This window comes from Rhododendron vialii, chromosome 13a, assembly GCF_030253575.1.
Source record: "Rhododendron vialii isolate Sample 1 chromosome 13a, ASM3025357v1".
In the NCBI taxonomy this organism is placed as follows: domain Eukaryota; kingdom Viridiplantae; phylum Streptophyta; class Magnoliopsida; order Ericales; family Ericaceae; genus Rhododendron; species Rhododendron vialii.
Genome location: NC_080569.1, coordinates 15,001,206 through 15,026,852, shown reverse-complemented (window position 1 = coordinate 15,026,852; position 25,647 = coordinate 15,001,206). Strand labels below are relative to the sequence as shown.

General features: G+C 36.4%; 1 protein-coding gene across 3 annotated transcripts; it reads left to right on the top strand.

Moving 5' to 3' along the window:
- Positions 1-286: 286 nt before the first annotated feature.
- Positions 287-15,223, top strand: LOC131312935 (uncharacterized). Of its 3 annotated transcripts, XM_058340965.1 has the most exons (18): positions 379-421; positions 507-537; positions 698-890; positions 983-1,168; positions 4,059-4,238; positions 5,020-5,428; positions 5,637-5,755; positions 5,847-5,924; positions 6,847-6,984; positions 8,102-8,146; positions 11,185-11,351; positions 11,536-11,614; positions 11,685-11,770; positions 12,304-12,433; positions 12,830-12,962; positions 13,572-13,738; positions 14,236-14,428; positions 14,813-15,223. In XM_058340965.1, the coding sequence occupies exons 2-18, from the start codon at positions 518-520 to the stop codon at positions 15,016-15,018; spliced, it is 2,529 nt and encodes an 842-aa protein (XP_058196948.1). In that variant the 5' UTR covers positions 379-421; positions 507-517; the 3' UTR covers positions 15,019-15,223. The 3 variants fall into 3 exon arrangements, with proteins under 3 accessions (XP_058196947.1, XP_058196949.1, XP_058196948.1); XM_058340964.1 differs by having other exon boundaries at positions 287-537; XM_058340966.1 differs by lacking the exons at positions 14,236-14,428; positions 14,813-15,223 and adding an exon at positions 14,014-14,079 and having other exon boundaries at positions 351-537.
- The last annotated feature ends 10,424 nt before the right edge of the window (positions 15,224-25,647 follow it).

The window sequence follows — 25,647 nt, the reverse complement described above, 5'->3', positions numbered from 1 at the left end:
AATGCTAACTTGTACACTTTTGAAGGGTATATTATAAACTCATATTTTAATATATTATTATTATTGTTATATATGTTTATTATCTTATTTATGTTCAAAATAAAAGTTTTAGTTGTAAGACTAAGAGAGCATAAATATTCCAAAAATAAAATTAAAAAAAAACAAATGGATTATTTTGGCCAAAATACCCTAAAACCCTAGCGGCTCTGTGCATGATACCAAAAAAAAAAACAGTTAAACCCTAGCCGCAGGTCTGAATCGTCGATACGCACACACGAAGAGGAACGGTGATTGAATTTCCGTTTGACAAAAACAAAAACAAAAACAAAAACAAAAACAAAAGCAAAAGGAAAGAAGAAGAGGAAACGGTGATTCGTAGGGGAGAGATAGAGAGAGAAACGAACATCTTCGAAGAGGACAGGTGATTCGTCTCTCGATCGAATTTTCAAGACTCCATTCAGCAGCACCTCCATCTATCACTGCCAGTCTAATCACCGTTTTCGCAGACCCATCTTGAATGTACGACCATCGATTCAGGTACACATATCAACAGAACCTTGATTCGGCCGTGCCCGGTACACTTACGGAGTCTTCTTTCATAGGATTTCAAATGGACCAAATCCGTTATGTTTAACCTAGATTATCAATTATTGAATTTTACAGTTTATTATGGGTCTGATTTTTTCCCTTTCACAAGGTTTGACGCTTCCGAAATGAAATCCGGGCTCCGGCCAAGCTGCCCAGGACCGGCCTCGGAAGAGGAGAGATTAATGCTCAAGGGTGGAAGGAGCTTTATTTCTTCCCCGCCGGCATTTTCAAATGACGCAAAGAAGTTGCTTATTTGCACCGGAAATACCGTATCTGTCTTCAGCACGTCAACCGGCTTACAGGTGCTCTTACTATTTGTGTTTAATTATGTAAAACTCACTAACAGTCTTTTTACCCAATCCTCTCATCTTTCCGTGTGTTTCTTTTTTTTCAGATCACGGAGTTGGAAGGTCACACAGAGCTCGTATCATCGATCGTAATCGCTCCAGCTTCCACCCCTGCTAGTAAAATCTTGTGCTATTGTTGGACAGGCTCGCTCGATGGCACCATTAGGCATTGGGACTTTTCAGTTCCAGAATTGATGAAGAAGATTGACATTCGCTTTCCAATTTACTCCATGGTAGGTTAGGCTTTTAGTTTTTTTTTTTTTTTGTACTGTGTTAAATATGGACAATTTATGTGGTCCACAATTTTGTTGATTTTGTTCCTACTTGCACTAATTATTACTGGACGAGCACTAATGATAGGTTTGTAAACTACTTAGATCTGAATGGATATTGACATGTAATTCCACTAATTAGTGAAGTAAAATGTTTAGAAACTTTTAATGTAGGAAGTAAAGGAAGTTTAGAGTTTTTTGTATTGAATGAAACCAGGGTTAGGGCTTAACAAAATCGAAGAAACACGACTGAAATAGGGCCCATAAATTGTAAAATCAATCTAGACTAGAGACCTATAAAATCTACTCATCGTTATTGAGTTAAAACATGATAGCCCTGTAATTTCTTATAAAATCACCTCCATCATTATTGAGGCATAAGTTTAACATCCTTATATATCTACTTCCTAAATTAAGTAAGGAAACTCATAGACATTTGACTTCTATAATCAATCTAAACCCAAAGAAGACATAATGAAAAGACCGAATACATAATTTGACCCACAAGACAACCCCTATGGCCCACGCCCAAAGATCTTGAAATTACAAAAACACCCTTGAACTATGCATATGGCCAGCAACATACATAGCGTATAATAATGATAAACAAACAAGACTTCTATTAGAACGAGAGACAGCCCTGGTTACTGATACATGTAATCCCATATGAGTTTGGCTTGAAACCTAAGTAATTTCCATATGCGAATGCTTCCTTAATATTGTCCTTTTTTGCCCCCTTTATGGGCTGCATCAGTCTCCCGTGGTTGGAGAAAACTTGACCTCAAGTTTCAAAGTGTTGAAGAATGAGAAAGCATGAGGTTATGAATTGCATCCATGGCTTCGTGTGAAACGCTTCGAGATGATGTTGCTCTTTCGTCTTCATTGGAGATAACAAGGAGAACAATGAGATGTTTTCAGTTTCAAATTTTAACTTCTCCGGGATGATGAAATCAATCATAGGAGCAAAGTGAAAAGAAAGCATATCCTTGAATTGATGTTGAAAAATAATCTCAGTATTCTGCGTTCCAACTTCCATTCCCATTGTGTGATCACCTTTTGATTCTATTTTGGTTCCTTCTCTAATGTCACGTGGAGCAGTTCTGCTAGGAAATCCTGTTGGCGCCATATAGGAAATTTTAGATAACACCTCTAGACCAGCAATGTTTGCGTTATCTCCGGCCACCACTACACTTGGATCATTTTTTCTTGGTTTTTAACTTGAGCCTCTTCCGTAACTGTAGCACCTGATTGTAGGGTTATTTTGAATCCTCAATTAGAGCCCTCTCATTCTTGAATATCTGCCCATCTTTCATGTTGGTCTGATTTGGATCTCGTTGCGCTAGCTCTATCTTGGAACACCGCCTTTCATAAATAAGTTCTATCTCGGAACACACAGGATGTTGATCGTTACTTTCTTCAACTTTGGTACTTCTTTGAGTGTTTTTGACTCATCTACAAGGCTTTTGGATGTTTCGATTTGCTGATAAGGTTATTTTTTTTGGTCTGATTGTTTTGACTCCTGAACTTGTGACTGCTGAACTTGTTGATGCTCTACATGTTTCTCTTGCTGATTAACATTACGTTCAGGCTTTTCAACCTCCTTTTGTGGCAATTTAGTTTCAACTTCATCCTCTTCGAGAACAATATGGAAGCTACTTGTGGTACTTTTATTTTATGGTCTTACCAGATGATGAATTGGAGTCTTTTCTACAAGAATCATTTGGGGATTCATCATGTTGCGTTATGTTGGTTGACTTTCTAAAGCATTGGGCTTTATACTAAACCAACCAAGCTTCTCTATAGTTTTGAAGATAATCTCATCTTGTTGGTTCTCAGAAGTACGCCTCTACCAACAGATCTCCCAAAACCCACAGACACGTTTCAAAAGGTGATCTCAACAATAGGATATTTTGCTCTGATACCAAATGGATGTAGGACAGTAAAGGATGTTTAGTGTTTTTTTTGTATTGAATGAAAGGATTAGGATTAGGGCTTAACAAAATAGGATAAACACAACCAATGTAGGCTGTTCTTGGGGCTGTGAATATTACCGGTGTATAGTACCAGTGATTATATGCCGAAAACTAAGGAAAAAGTAAGAAGAAAAAGGGAGGAAAGCGTTTAGGTATCCCACTCAGGGTTAGATTGCCTCACACAACCTAAAAGAAGCTTCAAAAGCCTTGCAATTTCTCATAAAACCAACTCTATTATTAGTGAGGCATAACATCCTTATATATAGACTCGACGTCCTAATTTAAATAAGGAATCTCCTAAATATTTGACTTCTAAAATCAATTTAAATCCAAATAAGACATCAAAAATACCAGCCATCGGTGACTACAGACATATCGAAAATACCAGCCATGGGCGACCCGTACAGTCCATGTCCAAAGATCCTGAAATTAAGAAAATGCACCTCAACTATAAACATGACTAGCAGCATACTTAATCTATAATAAGCTTAAACAAGACTCTAACAGGAGACATCCCTATACATTAATCCCCTTAATCTCGTATACGTTTTGCTTGAAAATACGCAATTTCCATATGCGAATGCTTCCTTAATCTTGTTCTTTCTTGCTCCCTTTATGTACTGCATCATTTAAATATGGTTGTTTTCCCTCTTTCTTTGACTAGAACATGGAAGGACAAGGGAGAGCTGCAAATTGCGGTGATTTGTTGTCTTCCATGCCATTTTTGATGTATTTTCAGGAAGAACAAGAACTTTTGGATATAAATTTCAAACTGCCACGGGTCCAACGATGCTTTTAGTTTCTAATTGTTTTTTTGTGCTGCGTAATTTCTATCATTCATCTACTTAAATGTGCAGTTTTTATTGGGTATTTTTCAGGTAATTCCAAGTTTATTCATACAATCAATGGAGACTCAGGAAAAAACACATGACCTTTTTGCATATGTGTCTACCGCAGAGGCAAATCAACAAGATAAGCAGCCTAATGCTTTACATGGAAAAATTCGGAAGTGTAACTTAACCAAGTCTCGTTTAGCTGGTGGAGTTACTTTGGCAGAGGTACATCTTGGTATTTCTATGATGAACACGTACTTTGCATCTCAACTTTCTGAATATGCAATCATATGTTGTCTACTGCTTTATATTGTCCTAAATGCCTACGTTTTTTCGAATGCAACTAAATATAAACTAGTAGAGTTATATAGGTGTGGAAGAAGTAAGGGTTATACGGAACCGATATTGTTGTGTGAAGATGATTGTGTAAATTGGTATTGCCTATGGATTCGTACAACCTGATGGTAAATGGTAATTAAATCCATGGATTTCCAGATCCAAAAATAAATAAATAAATCTATGTATTAGTGTTGGTATCATGATAAGAGTGATCGTTGAGTTCGGATGCCGAATTAATTTTTGTAAGGATGTCAAGGCATTTAAATTATGCATGATACTGCTTCGTATTGACCTGAAAATAAAAAATTTGTACTCTTTCTGACACCTATCATTGAGGTCATTGATAAGTGACCTAATGAAATTTAAATTATCCAACAAAAGGACTTAAATAAAATTCATTGAGTTGAATAGATGCACAAGCATGGCTATACAGAATGATTTTATCAGTTAGCAATTGTTTGTAATTTTTCTACTTGCTGTATTATAACAACTTTAACCTCGTCAATGGGGCTAGACAGTGCACTCTCTTCACAAATTTTGCATATACTTAAGTTGGGCATTTCGTCATGGTGGTATTTATTAATGAAGCATTATTCTGATGCTGCAAGCCTAACGACTAGTCTACATGGTAGAGGAAATCTGAAAAAATGTTTTTATTATTTTGCAGACTCCAAAACCTGAATTTATATCCATCTGTTCCTCTGGAAATTACTTTGGCATCCAAGACAAGTGCAAGATTCATATATGGAAGGTCCCAGCAAAAGATTCTGAACGTCATGACATTAAGAAGATAAGGTTGCATCATACTAAAAAGTTGACTACTCTTGCTTTTCATCCAACGAAGAGAATTGTAGCGGCTGGTGATGTAACTGGTAGGATCTTAATTTGGAGGGGTTTTGGTAATAGAGCATTCTTGTTAAGTGACAAACTAATAAAGGAGGCATTGACGAGCAATGATGATGAAAGGCCTGGGGTAAGGGGGGATGATGATGCCGATTCCTGCACCACATGGCATTGGCATTCTGCCGAAGTGAAGCTTCTCCTTTTCTCTTCTGATGGAGCTTATCTTTATTCAGGTATGCAGAAGTTCCTCTTTACTGCACAGACCTGATTCATTTCATTTTGTAGATGGTATCTATGTGGTCACTGTGTAGTATTATATGTGAAATGTAGAACATCGGTTGAGTACATATTTCATTCGCCATTTCTCTCATTGTTTGTTTTTTTGTGGTTTTAAGTTAATCCACAAGTGTTATTTAGCAATACTTCTTTGTCCATATATAGGTGGAAAGGAAGGAGTTCTTGTGGTCTGGCAATTAGACACAGGGAAGAAGAAATTTCTTCCACGGATTGGATCCGCACTCCAGTTTTTTACCATTTCTTTTGATCCTTCACTTTCTTCTGTAAGATCTTTTCATTCTACTTCAACATAACAAACAATTCTATAGATATCTGTGTAGATATTCTAGTCCTTATCTGTTTGCTTTTCAACAGGTATCTTGTGCAGATAACCAAATTCATCTCCTGAAGATGCCTTCAATGGAAATTTTGAAGTCCATTGCTGGGATCAAGGTTGGTGCCAATCATTTTGTTTCTCTTCTACCGTGGCCTCAGATTTTTATTTTTTAAAGAGAATCAGAGAAGTTATGTTGCTTTGTATTTTTGTGTTAGCCTGACTTAGTGACTAAAACCCATGGACATAAGTATGGATCTGGTTGAATTTAATGACCTGCTATGCTGATGAGGTTAAAGAAATGGAAAAACATCATATCAGAACAACCTATCTGATGTATATAGGAATTCAATACATAGCCTACTAACCTAAGGTACATGAATCCGAGATCTTGTGGAGTACACGTGTCAACACGACACGAGTACGGGTAAGGAATCCTCGTGTCCAACACAGCTGTTTCGTGTCGGAATGACATGACTGAGGTTTTTTTTTTTCATAACTCGCTGAGTTGATCGGTCTTAAAATTTTCATGGAAAAATCTGCAATCCGTTGATGGTAGTGTTGAAGTTTCAAATAAATTTGGGAGCCATTTTAGTTGCAGTGCTTGGATTGGAGAGGAACAACAAAGAAACTCGCAAATAACCCAAACACCTTGAAGTCTTCAAATCCTGACCATTCGTTGTACTATTATGTTTTTTTGGCACATCAAAATCAAGTTTTTCTTTTAGATTTGTAAATATTAAAAATATCTCGAAAATTAGGTGCCATAGCCCCATATCTATATCTGAATTTGGATCTATTTTCCAGCTTGAGGTGCCCAACTGTATCCAATTACGTGCATTCTGATCATATTTTCATCTACCCCAACTTATTGCACGTATTAGTAAGGCTCTATTCAAATTGATATGCATTACTGGATATGTATGTCAACATCTTCATTCTGTAGACGTTTTGTACTTACTGCGTTTAGCTTCATGCTTCTTGTGTTTTTGGAGGATAAATATTTATATTCTTCAGAAGTTTCTTACACCCTATTTTCAGCTTCCTTGTTCAGTCCCAGAGATAAAAGGCTCATGCAGTGGATTTGCCTTTGATTACACTTCTGGATTAGTTGCTGTATGTGCAGAGAACTACTGCATTCAATTGTACAGCTTGTTTGATGACCGCGAAATTTCTCAGGTGAGCATGTTATTTTGTCGAGTTGATGCTTTGTTTAATGACAGGGAACTCCGATCATTGGAGGAAAATTCCGTTTTTGTAGTTTTGTTTTCTTGTCAGTCAAAGAACAGTTGTTCTGAGGAAACAGTTCTCAATTTCTCATGTCTGCTGTAAGCATGACCACATTTTTTTACGGTGGTTTACTTGTTATGTGCATAGAACTTACAATGCTAGGGTTAATTTTTCTTTTGGGTTGCATTATGTCAGTGTGTGTGAAAATTATCAGCTGTCTTTAACTGAGAAAAACTTATAACAAACAAACACATAGTCGTAAAAGGTGCGCCTAGCCCCGGGCATAGCTGTAAGACGCATAAGGCTCACTCTTGGGGATTGGAGGGTGTCTAGGTGAGGCGATTTGACATAGTTGAGGCCCAGGCGACGAAGGCGCAAGGTGTGCGCCTGGTCAGCCTCTTTCAATTAGCACCAAATTTGATTCTAAAGGGAAAAAATGTAGTTAAGGTCTTAACCTAGGGGCTAAATGACCCTCACACACCAGTACACCACGTCGATCTCTCATCTCTCAATCTAACAACTCAAACCAAATGATCTCTTTTGGTCTCTTTTCCAATTATTGGATGATTGTCTTTTTATTGAATTTGACATTTTAGTTCTTCTGTATGCAAGAGTTGTTGACTATTTGGCACGTGGTTGTTGATTTTATGGATTGGTACAAATTCTAAACTTCCATTGTCTTAGTGTTCATTATTTGAAAAACTGGAGTTTGCTACTTAACTAATTTTTCTCACCTAAGTGCGACTGGCTCCTAGACCCCAACTGCTCTCGCCCTTAAAAACTATGAGGAGAAGCTGCTTGTTGATTTTGTTATTGGGCTTATTGCTTCTCCTGGTTATCCAACACACGAAATGGTGGTCAAACCACACCATCTAAAGCTCATGAATGTCACAACAAATTGAAAAAGGAAGTTGATTTTTATGTTGCGCGTTTTATGAATACTGGATCTCCTGCGTGATTAATGTTGTGGAGTGGGCTTGGTGGATGTACTGGCTAACACATGAAATGGTGGTCAAATCCTGTGCCAACATGATTTGTATTGTCTTACTGAACTTATTTTATGCAGGTTCAAATCTGTGAAAGAAACCATCAACCGGGTGATGAACTAACGGTATGACAAGTTCCTTTACTTTTTGGCCATTCCAATATTTGCTCTTCTTGGATGAGCAGGTGGGCCCCATCCCTTTTGTTTTGTTTTGGCAGATTATTTCATTTATAAGTTGAATCTGCTGCATAAACTGATGTGTCTTCAGTCCGCCCCCCCTACATCCTCAATTGAATGGATCCAACAACTGGGAAATCTATTTTCATTCAGAATTTAACAAAAGGCTAACCATTTTTTTAGCCCTTTTTACATTCTATAAGGCATCCTCCTTGCATTTGGAATGGTGGTCCAACATTCAGCAAGATTAGGGCATAATAGGTCTTGCTAGCTCTTGTCCGTGGTTTGTCACAACCCATCCCGGCCACCCTCGAGATAATACATGACTTAATATGATAATTCTTGCCAAGTACTTAATTAAACTTAAGACACATTTCTATTTATCAAGTCCAAACCATACCATCTTTATCTTTCATAAACACCAACCAAAAGTTTCAAATTATACAAAATGTTTACAAGTGCCAAGTATTACAAAGACGTGTAAGTCATACTTTATTAGTTTATTTACAATCAAAAGTGTTGCAAACTAACACTATCTACAAAACCCAAACAACCCACACCAAGCTATGTACATAGTGGACTGACTCTATCAACCACTATCTCAGAAGTCCTACCAATATCAACAAACTTTTTGGGGGTGAGCTATTGTCACATGCTCACAAGCACTAGCGTTATATATCAATTTAAACTACTAAGTTGGCAAATAGAAAAAAACAATGAAACAATTTAAACCCAGCCTGTTAAAGAAAAACATAACCAGTTCAAGTACTGTTTAGCAAAGACAACACTCTCGTCTCATGCTTTCAAGTAACTTCCATGACAATACTTCCATGTCATGTGCTTTCAAGAATCTATAGCAACACTCCATGCTATACTTTCAACTTCAAGACTTTCCATGGCAACATGTGGTCACTCATATAGGAATCAACCTCAAAAGCATGCTACCATCGCTAGCAAAAGCATTGTACATTCTATAGTGCATAAAAATATTGAAATTTGTTGAGATATAAGTTGTGTCAAGGGTACCCACCTCTTCACACGACCGTGTGAGCCAACTCCCACCCTCACCTTTTAAACACGCTAGATGAATCTCCGGCCTCGTTAACACCTAAAACACGATTTCTATTTAGAAGAGGTGTTAATCTCCATTATTCGTAATACATGAAAATATACATGTTTCTATCAAATTCTCATATAGAACACCACATATGTATGGTCGAACTCTTTAACCCTTTGAACAAGTGAAAATATATAGAGTAGCATCATAGTGAGTTGGGCAATGCATCAAGAGTCTCTATTGAAGTACTTATGTTCTAAAACATAGTATGGATTCTGACTCTTGACTCTTTAATGAAGTCAAATTTATCTAGAATCAATCCCAAATAAGTCTAGAGTAAAGCTTATCACAATTAAACTAGACATACCAAGGAACATTCTCACGAAATTTTGTGCTTTTTAAACGTAAATAAGACCTCCAAATGATTTTGTCAATTCATTGAATCTGCTGTAACTTTCAAGTTTCAGCAATGCCACGAATTTGAAACACTGACCAAAAGTTCAAGCATTGTCCAAATGATCTCCATTTTATACTGATACCAAGACACTTCAAACTTACATCTCTATGTTTCCCAGAATTTAATCAAGGCGAAAACCCAGTCGAGACAATGCACAAAAAATCTCGGAAGGTACCCGATATCTTTAAAAATTCACCACAAGCAAATCAACAATACAAATAACCTGAGATTTAACACACATGAAGTTAACACCTTGAAGTACAAACCCTAAAAGTTTCAGGTCATTGGAAATTCGCCAAAAATTGAATTCTCAATATTTTTGAGTGATTCCAAAGCCCAAATGACCCTAACATCTTGTAGTTTGAAACACATAAGGACCCATAGGCCATAACCATATAACCAATTTGAGAACACTGAAAATGGACTAAAAATGCAGCTTTTCATGTTGCCTAGAAATTATGAACTCAAAATACTATTTTGTATCAAACTTCAAGAATGCATGAACAAAACTAATCACCAAACAGTATATCATCAACAAATTGAGAGAATTAGGGCAACCTATAGCTTCCTCAACTTTGAATCATGTCAAAGAAAGAAACCCTAACTCTATATTATAAAACCTAGGAGAGAGGAGAGTCTTAGGGAGATTCTTACCTCTTAGAACCAGCCGTACCCCTTCTTCTTCTTCGTCATCTTCTTCTTCTTCTTCTTCAAGTCACTTTCCTACAATTCAATGTAAATCAAGAACCACTATATTTGTAACGTGTCTCTTGTATTCATAGCCAAGTGCATTACTTTTTTTTTTTTGATAGGCAAGAATTAGAAACCAGGCATTAAGAGAATGCCGACCGTATGCAAAAAAAGGGGATTACAAGAAAGGCCCTATACTGACCAAAAGTACAAAAAATATCAAACCAATTTTATGAATTGGTCAAGGGAAGGATTACATTCCTCCTTGTCCCAAGTATACAAGCTACTAAACAAAAAGCCCTTGATCATATCCAAATGGATTAAGCCCCTCTCTCTCTTTGTTTTCTATTTTTGTATAAAAGCTATCCTCGGTTCCATGATTCTTACATAGTCAATATTGCTATCCATATTGACGTTTCTTTGGGGACGTTCTAATTTATCTGGATGCTTTTGCATCAATAATTTATCTGTGTTGAAAGTTGACTTCATCTTTCATTCACATCGTTTTCCCTTTGGAAACTAGTTTTCCTATTTGGTTTTGAATTTGTTCAAGGCTCGTGTTTTAGTCTGGTTAAACTTATCGAGGAGTACAAGATATTTTAAAAGTTTCAATGAGTTCATCATATATAGCTTTAGTTTGATATATCCAGGAAGAACATGGTCAGTACCAGGATTTTGATCCTTACAACACAATAATAACATTTTTTCACGAGTCATATTACTACGCATTCCACCTCAATTACACTCTGAAAACAAAAATCCTTTTTACAATTTGTGATGCAGGTGATGGTGACTTTAGTAGCCCTCTCACTAGATGGCTGTGTAATGGGTACCGTGGAAACTAGGTTACCAGAAGAAGGCATAGGAGGTCTTGTCAGTCTTAAGTTTTGGACACGTGGACAGCAGAACAAAGACTTCAGCTTGTCCACCGTCGTATATGAGCCACACCGGTATGGCATTAGCTTTATGCATTCAGAAATTGTGATGAGAAGTATTTAGAATGTCTTAATAAATTATGATGCTCTCAGAATATACTGTTACAATAATAAGCTTAACTCTTAAGTATGAGTTCAGCTTGCTTGCCACTGTAACAATGCTGAACAGAAGATTTGCTACGCGCTTTTTACTATGCAGGGAGTCTGACATTTCAGCTATTGCTTTTCATCCTACCAGTCGTATGGCTGTTAGCAGCTCCTATGGTGGTGACTTCAAGGTAATTTGGTTGATTGTATCGGAACTTTTTCATTAAGCTATTTTTATTGCTGATACTTCCAGTTTTTCAGGTTTGGATTCGCAATCATGAGATTAGGCAGAAAGATCAAATGCTGCAGAAAACTGGGTGGACATGCCATGCTGTTGGTTCATACAAGTATGTCTTGCTTTGGTCCTATTCAAAGGCTATGATTTCATTTTCCTTGCCAAAGAGGATCAAAAAACTTGTAATCTTTACAAAGATTGCCAAACCAAACCGAGCCTTATGTCCCAATCACTTGGGGTCGGCTACATGAATCATTTTCGTCCATTGAGCTCTGTCAAGGGCCACTTGTTCACACAAACCTTTGATCTAAATAAGAGTAAACAGAGAATTGAAACGTTTTGTGAGAAGCTAAGGTGTATGTGGTGAAGATGCCAGAAGTTGTATTCATTTCATAATAGGCTTAACAAGATGATCTCTGTAATCAGGAGAATTACTTTTCAGAGCACTAAAACATCACTTAATTGATATCTTGAGGCTACTGTCATAACTTCAACGAAATTTTGAAATATTTCGCTGGTTTGTTCGTTTTAACACTTCTCGAATATGGATGTAAATATGGTGGCTATGATGGATTTTGTTTAAAACTCGTGTTCATGTTTTGCTTACTATTAATCCTGTTATTCAATAAACTGTGTTCCTTCCAGGAAAAAGCCCTTGACAGCGGCTGCGTTTTCTGCTGATGGGTCTGTTCTAGCTGTTGCTGCAGAAACTGTTATTACATTGTGGGATCCCGAAAAGAACGTTCTCGTGGCTGTTATTGGAGATAGCCTAGAGGTGATTCTCTGAAAGAGCTCACGGTCAATGCTTTTTACATGCTTTAGTGTTTCGTTTATTTGTTGCATCACTTAGTATTGTTTCTGTTTCTTAATGTTGGAATCATTCTTGCCTATCAGAAAATAAGGTTGGTATTATTCATAATTTTTACTGCTAGCCTCCATGTTTCAAGTTTGATATGTCTGAAAGAGGTAAATTGGAACTCCTTCAGTCATACTTTGTTTCGCTGGCTTGGCACCAGTGTATTCATAGTTTTCAGAACATCCATGGATACTCGTTAAAAATGGAGTGCTCTCTCTCTCTCTCTCTCTCTCTCTCTCTCTCTCTCCATGTATGTGTGTGTGTGCCTGACTGAGTAAGTATGTGGCTCGCATCTAATTTGCTCTCTATTTACAGCCAATCGAGAGCCTGTCATTTCTCGGGAAGTCAGAACATCTTGTGTCTACAAGTCGAGGTTCAAACCCACAAGTCTCTGTTTGGAGTATGTCAAAGCTTTCTGTTTCTTGGTCATATAAGCTCCAAGCAGAAGGTTTGGATCTTTGGATAAATTCTGCTCTTTGTAATCATATTATGAGAAAAACCATATCATTTGAAAGCTGATGAACATGCAAAACAACTTTCCACACACATCCCAACCAAAAACGACAAGCCTCGATACATGAGAAAATCGAGAAAAAGATAAGCTTAAAGTATTTGTCGGCTTATTGTGACCATATTCGTGCTTCCTTGACATCAACCAGGCACCTTTTATAGAATTGGAGTCATGTTACCGGTTAAACCTTTATTTGGTATTGGAATAATTAATAAGTTATCTGCCCCGCTTATTCTCTATGTTCCTTGGAGAGCTTTACAAGAAATATCAAGGCTTTTAAAATCAATTATCTTATGACACTACAACGTGCAATGTGTTTGAGATTGACAATCTTCACAATTTGAGGAAAAATTGGGTTGTTTAATGTCCTCCTCATTCACAGCCACAAAAAGCCACCGGACCATCGGAGGGAGAGAGTACTCATAGAGTATTACTCCTTTCCATATCTCACCTAAGCATTTCTGTCCCAGTTTCCTTGTGCAATTCTCTCAACACTGGCATTCTTTGATTTTGACACCTTGAGTAATAACATTCGTCTTCATGCAGCTGTAACGTGCTCATTGGATGATTCTTCCTTTGCTGTTCTTGCACGTCTCCCAGAGTCATCTAAACTTACAGAGTCTAATGAAACCACGTTACAAAGTAAAGATGGGGCAATATTGTTATTCAATGTTGGAGACCCAGTTCCTGTGGCTACCTGGTTTGTAGAGAAGGTAAGGAGCCTGCTTATATTCATTTAGTAATCTGGACTGGCTTTACCCAGTCCCATCAACACAATGGGTGCGAATGTGATTTAATCATGCCCCTTATTTTGAGTTGTAAGTGAATGTTAGGGTTTGATTTTCATTGAGCATATTCTTCCATCATATGCTGTTATATTTCTTCATAATATGTGCAAAGGCATAAAAACCATAAGTTGTTGCGATGCAAATATGTCTTTCCAGGATAATGTTATATTGTATTCATTAATTTCAGTTATATGTGCTAGAGTTATTTGTTGAACATCTCCAGTTATGTGCAAAGTGAACCGCTAATATAGAGATTCAATTGTTTATTAATAAAGCTGAGGCTAGATGTGGATGACTGAACCTAAAATAGTAATTGATGAATTGCAAATTATATATGCTACTTTTGCTGTAAGTTATTCTGTTATCTATTGTAGTGATATGAGTCACTCTGTGTATCATAGTCCAACATTCTCATATTGCAGTCTAGGGGAGGGGGCCTTTCTTTTCTTCACACAAATCAAGCTTCCTCAGATGATAAGATTTCCGATGAAAATTCAGCCTCTGTCTTGCTTGCATACCTAAATGGTGATCATGAATACGTTGTCTTCAACCCCTATGGCGAACAGGAGGGAGGCGTTGCTCACAGGCGCAGTATAGTTGGATTGGAAGAGACTGGTAAGACTGACATTTTTCATTGTCCCTGAATTCATGCATCATTAACCTGGAAAATCTGATTCTGTATGATTGCACATTTTATGTTTTTGTTTCTTTTGAACATGCTATAGGGCTGTTACAATTGGAAAAGGTATCCTTTTGCTAATCTGATTTGCATGTCAGATATATGAAAAAGTAGTTCTATTTTGCTGGGCATATTAGCAAGCAATCGAGAATTGATTACTTTCAGGACTTCATATTTAACTGAGCAGTTTTTTCACACTATTTCCGCGGGAGAAAAGAAATGGAAGAATATGATTGCAATCTTTCAGGGAGTTCGTAATTTTTCCTGATCTATCAATGTCTGAAGTGATAGGTGAATTTTTGCCTCCATCTTTTATACAGGACAAATTGGGTATTCTTCAATTTATGGTGAGCTATCAGAGTTTGAATTGAAGAGAAATCAGACTCAACCAGGCCCATTGGTACCATCTGAGAGGCCCTGGGAGACCATATTCAGTGGACCATCTCATAGCCTTCCTCCTCTTACCAAATTATGTTCCTCATTTTTGGAATCTCTGCTAGAGAAGAGAACTGTTGTCGTGGAGTAATTGGGTCCCGGGCTAGGGGTGTTTGGGAACCTACTTTTTGACTTTTCATTTTCAGCTTTTTGATTTTTTGGCTTTTTAGATTATGGCCAGAATGTATTTTTAGTATGGTAGGAGTGTTTGGGAGATTTGTGCAAAATGTATTTTGAAATGTAGTAGTGTTTGGTAGATGATTGTCGAAAATGAATTATGGGTTGAATTTTTACCATATTGCCCTTTGTCTTTATTACTTTGTTGAAAATGAAGGGAGGAAAGTGGGTATTTTGGTAATTGACCACAGAATCCAAAAATGCAAAAATGTGAAAAACACCTCTAGACCTACTTTTGGGTTTTTGCCTCTAAACCCAAAAACCGAAAATCCATTCTCCCACAATCCATTCTCAAAATGGGATGCCAAACACCCAAAATGGGAAAATGAGAATCCGAAAATGCAAAAATTAAGTTTCCAAACACCCCCTGAAACAACCAGGAAAGTAGTTTCACTGCAGTGAGGTGTGGCGGGTGGATGCATATCTAGAGGAGATTTGACATTCACTTTCACTTATTCCACAGTTACTGAGGGCAGTGAAATGAAATTTTGACTCACTGTTTTCTTGGAGGCCTGGGGGACCGTACTGGTAAATTCGCACAGGCTGGAATATCATCACAGCTATTTTGAAGATAGAATTCAGGGGAATTTCACATACCCCCCCTGTACCTTCAACAATATTTTTACAATTACATCCTCTGTACTATCGACCATGAGTTTGGGATAACCAAATCTGGGATGTAAATGCTCAACGGGGGTTGGAACTCGTCGAACTGTGACAAATTAGATCACTTCCAGGGTTGGTTTCTTCAGGTTTGAGGTCGTGAGTTGAACTTGCCACTTTTGCACGAAGCTACCAATTTTGCCTTATCATCTGTATCGAGTCTTTCATTTTCTTCTTTTTTTTAGTGGCAATATGTATCGAATCTCACCCATGTGAAATAATTTGAAGATGGGAAAAAAACATTTTAGACACTGGAGACTCTCATGGCCATCAGGTAGTTTTTGTATGCTCCATCTACCCCTTTTTAAGTGTGTTACTTCGTAAATTCATTTTTTTATGGAGATATCATCATTGCACTTTAAATGTTATAACTTTTCCTACTTATTCTCTAGGCTTAATTTCAAAAACATCCCCTCAACTATCATGTTTTTGCAACATCACCCCCTTAACTAAAAAACTCAACAACATGACCCCTTCAACTATCAAAATCGAGCAACATCACACCCTCCGTCCAAATCTGTTAACATTTTAAAGGAAAAAAGTATAACTTCAACGGAAAATAAAGTCTAACCCTAAAATGCCCTTCCAATTGGTAGCTGACTTTTCTTCTTCTTCTCTTTTTTTTTTGGTTTTATTTTTTGGTAGAACTTTTATTCTTCTTCTCTCTCCTCTACCCAACCCCTCCATGACTTCTTCTTCTTCTTCTCTCTCCCTCTCCACATCACGAGAAATTCATTTTGTAACACAAAGTAGAGAACCCATTTTAAGATTTACCAACCTCACCACTACTCTAATTTTGTCCACAATTGCACAAGGAAAATTAAAATTAAAATTAAAAACAGAAAACTTGGATGAATTGGTATCTTGATTCACAGTCAACTCTTTTTCTTTTTTTGGGCAACTCATTCCCACCCAATCAGAACTATTGTAAAAGAAATCTCAAGAACCATTAGATCGGGATTCTTTCAATTTCATACATCGGTTTTTCAATCAAGGTTTCAAGTATCAAACGAGGAAAAAATCAGCCCGATCAAAAAAAAATTTCCGGCCAATAAAATACCCAAGCCAAGAAGCTTTACTAAGGATCATTGAACCATATCCGGCCGGCATCGGGGGAGGATTTCGGACCAGTATCGCACGACATATCCCTGAGCAGATCGACAATGAATGACTTCGGACTGCGTCTTCTCCAACGCGCAGTGCATTCACCGACGCCCCGAGTTATCCGACGGCGACGGCGAGTTGCGGTCTCCGGCTTGCTCCGAGGAACTCCAGGTTTCGTTGAATATTGTAGGTGTTGCTGCTCTGGACCGTTTGCGCTGCATGATCTGCCGTGAGATGACATGTCTGGTCGGATATCGACATTTATGGCGAAGGAGTTTGACGGGAAATCAGTGAAGGAGTCGTCGACGAAATTCGAGAGCCACTCCATTTCGGTTACATCATCAGTTGGGACGCAGGGTAGTACTGGATGCTGGCCAAGTCGGTGGTGGTGAAAAAGTTTGGTTGTTGGAGAAGTCCAGAAGGTCGTCAATGGGAAAACACTCCGGACTCCGCCGCCGACACATCCATCTTGGAGGGAGTGGTGGGTTTTACACGGGTTTGGAGTGTGTCTCTCTCTAGGGTATAAGGGTATCTTAGTCCTTTCCCCCTTTTCCGTCCTAAAAATTAACAGACTGGAGGGTGGGGGTGATGTTGCTTGATTTTGATAGTTGAGGGGGTCATGTTGTTGGGTTTGTTAGTTAAGGGGGTGATGTTGCAAAAATATGATAGTTGAGGGGGTGTTTTTGAAATTAAGCCTATTCTCTATAGAGATTACACTATGGTTCACTAACTTTTCAAAATAAAATTTACTTCTATGTGCAAAATGAAAAATATATCAATTTTTATCTACTAATTTTACGAAATAGACATTTGTTGAGGGACAACTCAGAATGTAATATTGGACACTTAAAAAAGGATTGAGGGAGTATTATTTATAGTTGTAGTTTGAAAATGACCACGTGATCTAATTTGCAACCCCGAAGAGCAATCTTACGTTGACTCCCTCCATTAAGGCAGTGGTACACGTCACTGGCAGCACCGAAAAGTAGTGGCTTCTGTACATTCCATTTGGGGTCACTTTATTTCGATGATCCAAATTATTTACTTGGAAAACATCAATTATGTAAAAGATTTTGTTGATCGGATATCGTTTAACATAGTTTGATCCATTTATCTTGACAAAAGTTTGCAACATTGGATTTGATCTCGTTTACGCTATTTATTTTCCAAGGTTAATGTGTTCTGAAATTATCCGAATGTTTTTAATGTGTTTTCAAGATTAATGTTATCGAAAAACTATAAAAAGTGAACCATTCATACCATCAAAGTAGGTCTAGAATAGGGTCTCCTAGAAATGTACTACTAGTACTATTAAACTGGACTGTTGGGTCATTTGATGGACGGAAGATGATCCAACACCACTTAATTAAAACTCTTCTTATTTATAATGTTAGTAAAACAATTAAATCAACCCGAAAAAGGAAACGTGGAATTTGTTTTAACTTATTACAACCCCTGCAACAGAGTACGTGGTGAAAGTAAAACTCTCTTTATACCACAACGTAACATAAATTAAGCACAAGCTAAATTATGCTCAGTCCGATGTAGTGGACATGCTTAATCCACCAACAAGATCATCAAAAAGGGGATTCAGAGTATTGTGCATAGAAATCTTGAGTTTTGGCATAACCTTTTACGTGACGCGTTATGCAAGGATAGAGCCAAGATTGTATCTTAATTGTGGCGCAATGTATACTAAACAAATAAAAGATGTATTACAATATGAATAGTCACCGGTTCTAGGAAAAATTAAAATAACATAATAACAACTATTGAAAAATTGAAGAAGACTAACATTTTTCCAATGAAGTTAGAGAAATTCACACAAACTACTGCTGACATTGGAGTCGTGCACGGTGCACACGTTTGGGTTAAGTTGTTTTAGGTTTTGTATTCTTTCTTTTTTATCTTATCTTATAGAGGACTTTGAAAACAAATCAAAGTGTGGAGTTTTTTTTTTCCCCTTAATTAGACCTCATCCTTTATATTATTTCACTTTGGCCCATTGAATTTAGTTTTGGAATACTTTTTTTGGGTCCCCTTCCTTGAAAAAAAACCCTAGAGGATTTAGGAGTAGTATATAGCAAAAAACAATGCTGAGCAAAAAAAACATATATAGCAAAAAATAATGAAAAAAAATCTAGCGATGGCAGGTTTATATATGTTGGGAATAATTTTTTTATAATATAATAATTATATTTTCTAAAATTATTATCGTGACGGCTACCGCCACCAGTTCCCTGCTCCATCCTTGGCGTTATGGACTTATCAAACCTCGAAAAGGACAAGTACTAGCACAAAGCCACAAACCCATATGTCTTAACGCATGGGCATGAAGCAGTCTTGCCCATGGAGATCACTGTAATAGCCTAGAAGGAGGGAGCTAGATGCTGAAATTTACAGTCAAGCTATGCACATAGAAACACTTCGTACTCCCCAACTAGAAAAATTAAGGATGAACCTTTCACAGAAAAGTTTAGACAAAAAGAAAAAAAGCTTTTAATGATTTATATTTTAAATTTGGTCGTTTTTGGGTTTCTCTCATCGAAACAAAGGGCTGAAAGTAAATTTATGGCTAAAATCTGAAAAAATGTTCGATAATTGTAAGATATGGTGAAAACATAATAGTATGAGCTTTTAAGTGACCCCAAACAATACCTTGTCTGGTATGTATATATATTGCTTTGAGGCTTATCAACTTTTTTTTGGTTCCAATGTACTTGTCAAGTGCCATTTTCGTCCCCAAACTTTCAATTGCACGACTTTGGTCCCCAATATTTCAAATGTGCATCAAAGTCGTCCCCGAGTCGGACGCCGTTTGTTTTGCCGTCTGTCAGTATACCTATATATTTAAGTTAATTACCATTTTGGTACATTGGACCAATTGTCATTTTGGTCCCCACTGTAGACATTAGAAATAAGCCCATAGATGAAAATTACTAAATACTAAAAACACCCACTTCATGATAATTCTTAAATTTGGAGGGTCTCTCTCTCAACAATAGCACTTTAACTATCATGAAATTTACACTCATTGTACTCTATTTTACTCGTAGTGATCCTAAATCCATTTGACTCTTATAGTACTAATTTTATGACAAATATTTTGACCACTCGAATTAAATCAAAAATTAAAAAAATTCTTAGCTGAATAATTTTACCTAAAATACTTTCACTGCAATTTATACCCCAAAAGAAATAGATCCCAACTAATTCCTAAGTGCACAAACTAAAAGTTTTAATCATGGAAAGAATAAAATTCTATCTGCCCTATCTGGTATATGATCATCTATCTCTCTTTCTCTCCTCGATATTTTTTTGGATTAGTATACCTCCTCTAAAATGAAGGAGAGGTATAGAGGATGGGTTGGAGGAAAAAGATTCTTATTAAGCATAGAAAATGAAGGATGCGTTATAGATACCCTAAGATTTTTACTGATATTTAAATGTCGCATAGCAACCATAAAACTATAGCGATTGTGGAGGGTTGGGGGATAATTGGGCGCGGGGGGGGGGGGGGGGGGGGGGGGTGGCAAAGAAGATGAGAGGAAAAAAAAAAAGGGGGGGGGGGGGGGGGGGGGGGGGGGGGGGGGGGGGATAGAGGGGTGGCTGCAGGTTATGTATTTTAATGGTGGATGGCCATGTGAATAATGATGATTGTGGTTTTGCTAGCGGTCTTGTGGAGAGAGGAGTGGGGTCACCATATGCGATAGTCTAGTATTTTTTTTCTCGCTATTGGCTTATTTAAATGTCTATATTAAGGACCAAAATGATACTCAGTCCATACATTGGGGACCAAAAAGGTAACTAAAAATGTAAGTAAAATGACTAAAAAGCCCCTGATGTTGACAGCAAAAAAAAAAAAAATGGCGCTTGGGTCGGAGAGGACTTTGATGCACATTTTAAATGTTGGGGACCAAATTCGCCCAATTGAATATTTGAGGACAAAAATGTCACTTGACAAATACATTGGGACCAAAAATGCGAATAAGCCGTTTCTTTCCAGTCCATTTCTCATTTACGACAGCCCTCTCCTCTCCCTCTGAAACGTGTTTCAATATTTAGGGATATTAGTATATAATCTGACGTCTAAAAATGGATCTTGGATTATACTGTACTAGAGTAGTAATTAATTAAGCACAGCACAGCACAGCACCGGCCGACAATGTGAATATATTTCTTTAAGTCACCGAATCATAAATGTAGTACTCCTATATATGATAAGGCTAAGTGGCTAACTGTAAACCACAAAAAATAAAAATAAAAATTATTATTATTATTATTATTGAGCAATGCTTTACTGTCTCCGTCTTTAAATAAGTGTCCCGCCTGTAAATCTAGACCTTTGAAAAGATACATTTTCGTTTAAAAAATCAAAAAAAAATTCACAACTTAAAAGAACTCATTGATATCTATTAATTTGTAACAAAATTTTTTTTTTCAACGAAAATATATATATATATATTTTTAAAGGACTAAGTTTGCATACCGAACACTTATTTAGGAATGAAGGAAGTATATTATTCTGCTTAATTTACGGAGTATTTTACATGGATGCTATTCTTCGGTAAATTATGCTTAATTTACGGAGTATTGACTGTAATGAATCAATCATGAGTATTTAATTATAGCGATTAAATGTACTAGTATCGCAGTTTTTAATAATTACTCCCGTAGCTGGAAGTCATTTAAAAAAATAAAGAATGAAACAGAAATAATGAATATAATTCGAGTAGTAGGCTCCATTCTAGAACAGGTTTTAAGTATTTATTTTTTAATAAGACAATTTCAAGTTCAAAAATACTGGGCCTAATGAAATCTAAAAATATGCAATATGAATTTTGTTTGAAAGACCTTGATGAGATCTTTTATACGATGCAAAAAAAATTAAAAAATTATTTTTTATTTACATTATTTTTGAGTTTGAAAATATCAAATAATTACTTATTTTTCAAGAATGTGTTCAGTAACGGGCTTAATGGATTGAGCAAGATTTGTAAAAGGGAATTAAATATTTAGGAGACAGATGGCTGGACTAAAATGTATCATTTAATGGACTGTGGTTTCCAACTTTTATGCACTGTGTGTGTGTGTGGGGTTACGTCCTTATAATTCGGAATACATGTATATTTGAATTGGACACAAAATATCCAATAAGGGCGTTCCTAACTTAATAAGTTAAGGACATCATTTTTCAGACCAATTTGCGATAATCCGAGCCACTCAATATGTTCAGAACGTGATTTTAAGGGCACCCACTAGAAATCAGCAAAAAAAAAAGATCGGAAAGGGCTTGATCCGAGCAGTTTTGTATGTACTTTATCGAATGGTTCAAATAAAAACTGCTCAAATCAAAGCCATTTTCGGTCTCTTTTTTTTTGCTGATTTCTAGCGGGTATCCTTAAAATCACATTCTGAACACATTAAGCTGCTCGGATCATCAAAATTTGATCAGAAAAGAAGAGAAAATGAAAAGGTCCAAATTTTATTTAAAATGAGGACACCCTCGTAGGAAGGAGATCTTGAATTGGAATATATATATCAACAATATTTCAGGCATCTGTACATGTTCAATTTTTGTTTTTTGTCAAACGATAAAATATTAGTATTATGTTATACTAGTATATGTTAGATTATTACGATAATTAATTTCATTTTTATAGGATCGAACTCTAGCCCTTTATACTCTGAAAGAGCGCTACGCGGCCAAACTCGAGTACTTTTTGTAAACAGAACATATCTGCTTGTTCTCCACCGGTCCCGACCCATCCACATAACACGAGTCAGTCAATCAACGTACTAGTCCATTGCTGAATTGCTGGCATGGAGTCCCCATTAGATCGAAAAGATACGCAATTAATACTCTACTATTATTTATTATTAATGAAATGAAATGAAATGAAATACAAGGGGCCATCGTCCAATTGGATTTGGATGGCTACAATTTATAATGAGGTGAGGGCCTACTACTACTACTACTACTACTACTAGAACGAAAATACTAAGAATTGCATGAAGTACACGTACGCACGCATTCGCAAAAGTTGTCATATACTACTGTAATTGAAGAACACGCATTCATGTTGACAGAAAAACGGAATTTCTGTTGTTTTAATTTCGGCACAATATATAAGATGATGGTATAAAAATATACAATGTGTAGTAAGAGCATGTACATCAGAGTACTAATTAAAAACAACTTACTTTTGTAGCTATATATTTTACCGAACTAAGACACAAAACAAGGGTGTAGCAGCCTCTGTATACAGTGAGGTATTATCCCTTTGTTTGTGCACTGTAGCTCGCTTGCTTCAATTACCGAGCAACTGTTCACAAGGGATTTATTAAAATATTATTTCTTTTTCTCTCTCCTCCCCACCCGTCTCATTTTCTCTCGTTCTTAAATTGTTCCTTCTCTCTCTCATTATCATAAATATTTTTTTAGATGGTTTATATATTAAAAATATATTTACAAAATTAAATGCTCCAATTTTTAATCCTTTTGAACCATTGTAAAGATTTTTTTTTATCATTTTATTCTAAAGGGTCATAACTAATTTTTGTCTCTTGGGCTTTCACTGGGAACCCTGTAGAGCAGATACTTGATTATGAAAGTCCTATAGACAAAATTAAATTATTACTCTTTAGAATAATATGATTAAAATAATAAAATCTCCGTACTTGTTCAAATGAATTGAAAATTAGAGTACTTAATTTTTTAGATTGTTTATATATTAAAAAATATGGTGAAAAAAATTAAGTGTTTCAATTTTTAATCCGTTTGAACTAATGGGAAGATTTTATTTTTCTGATCATCTTATCCTAAAGGGTCATAATTAATTTTTGTCCATAAGGCTCTCATTGGGGACCTTGTAGAGCATATACTTGATTATAAAAGTCTTAAATACAAAATTAAATTATGAACCTTTAGAATAATATAATTACAATAACAAGATTTTTGGACCGGTTCAAACATATTAAAAATTGGAGTAATTAATTTTTAATTATATTTTTTAATATATAAACAATTTTAAAAAAATGTACTGTTGGGTAATATTGTTTGGTGCACACGCAGAAAGGAACTCCAGTGCTTCTCCATTGATTTACACGCCTCCCCCCGCCCCCCTTGAATTTAATATTTTATAGGATAGAGAAGGTGATAGAGAGTGTTGGTGCAAGCTCAAACAAAAAGTTAACATGTAAAATTGATAAAAATCCAAATTTTAGTAGGTATTTTAACTAACCTTGGTGTACATGCTCTAACCCGGAGTACAACACATGCATAATGCATTGGTGGTCGAAAAGCATTCAACCAGCTCCATGCTGTTTTCAAACCATTAATGACAATTTTCAGAATCAATTGAACTAGTAATAAAAAGATGCTATCCTTATATTAAAAAGGGATTGAATTTGCCCTACATTTTACTTGTTCAAATTTTCTATATACAATATACCACTAGTTAAAAAAAAAAAAAAAAAAACCCTCATGTTATGCATGGAATATTAATTCAATTCTTGTGTACCCAGTTGTAACCTTAATTTCATCCCACATGACATAATATAAGTACAAGTATATGAATATTCACTCGAGAAATATTAGTCATCCCACAAGACATGATGTTGTGCAGGGGTGCACAACATCATCAATTCGAGCCGTCCGTTCGACAATTTAACAGCTCAAATCTCATTTCCACCATGTAGGATCCGAGTCGTTCATTGCCGAGATGAAATTTGGATCATTAGATTGCCGAACAGATGGGCTCGAATAATGTGCAAAGAGTGCATATCGGATAGTGTACAACAAGGTACTATGCATCCGCTGCACAACACCCATTGTCATCAGTTGTATAACATGCACGAGTATTTGGTGGTTGGCAGTTAAGAGGCTAGTAATTAGTATACGTAAGGGTTAGAGATGTTTTTTATTTATGTTTATAAGAAGACTCTACACTCTAGGTAAGGAGCCAATTTTAAGACGGATAGCCCTCTGTACATGCATGTCACGATGAATACTACTATATATGGCTAATTAGACCTAATGACAAAAACTCTACTGTTACGAAGTTTTTTCTTTATTACCGGATGTTCACGTCATCTTGCACATGTACATCTTCTACAAGTTTACAAACCCTTCAATGGATGTAACTATTTTTCTATGATAAAGAAGAATTCTCAAATTAATACATCAGAATTGTTCCCGGTCTTCACTGTAATAATATATGTAAGTAAAGCTAAGGTTAAGTATAAGTTTGTGAAAATTACCAAGAGTTTATACCCTAATTAAATACATTAATTTGTCTTGGGACCCTCGACCTCCACATTATGGAGGAGAGGGGTTGTCCCAGCTGATACATATATCCAACCAATATAATTAGCTTAATCTACAACTTTCATCCAACATATATAGCCTCGATCTCCGGTAACTATTTTGGATATAGTTAATTAAAGGAGTTATCTCAAAAAATTGGGTTTCCAATCATTCTACCTCTACACCCACTTACACACCCATTTTCACAATAGGAGTGGAGCCCGTACACACTACACACCCAGTGTGTGTGGGATCCACCCCTATTATGAGTATGAATATGTAAGTGGATGTGTAAATGGGTGTGGAGTTAGAATTTTCCATTGAAGAGAATCCGGACACGTAGAAATAACAGTCCTATGTGCCATTTATGGTCCAGCTCCAACATTGTTTGGCAGAAAAAAACTGCCAACTCATGAGCAACAGCATAGATATATCAGGTCTTTACCAAATAAATAAAAAAACATACTA

Coding starts and splice junctions, on each gene's coding strand:
- LOC131312935 (XM_058340964.1), top strand. CDS start 518: ATGTACGACCATCGATTCAG. Junction 4,239..5,019: donor GTGGAGTTACTTTGGCAGAG/GTACATCTTGGT, acceptor ATTATTTTGCAG/ACTCCAAAACCTGAATTTAT. Junction 13,739..14,235: donor CTACCTGGTTTGTAGAGAAG/GTAAGGAGCCTG, acceptor CTCATATTGCAG/TCTAGGGGAGGGGGCCTTTC.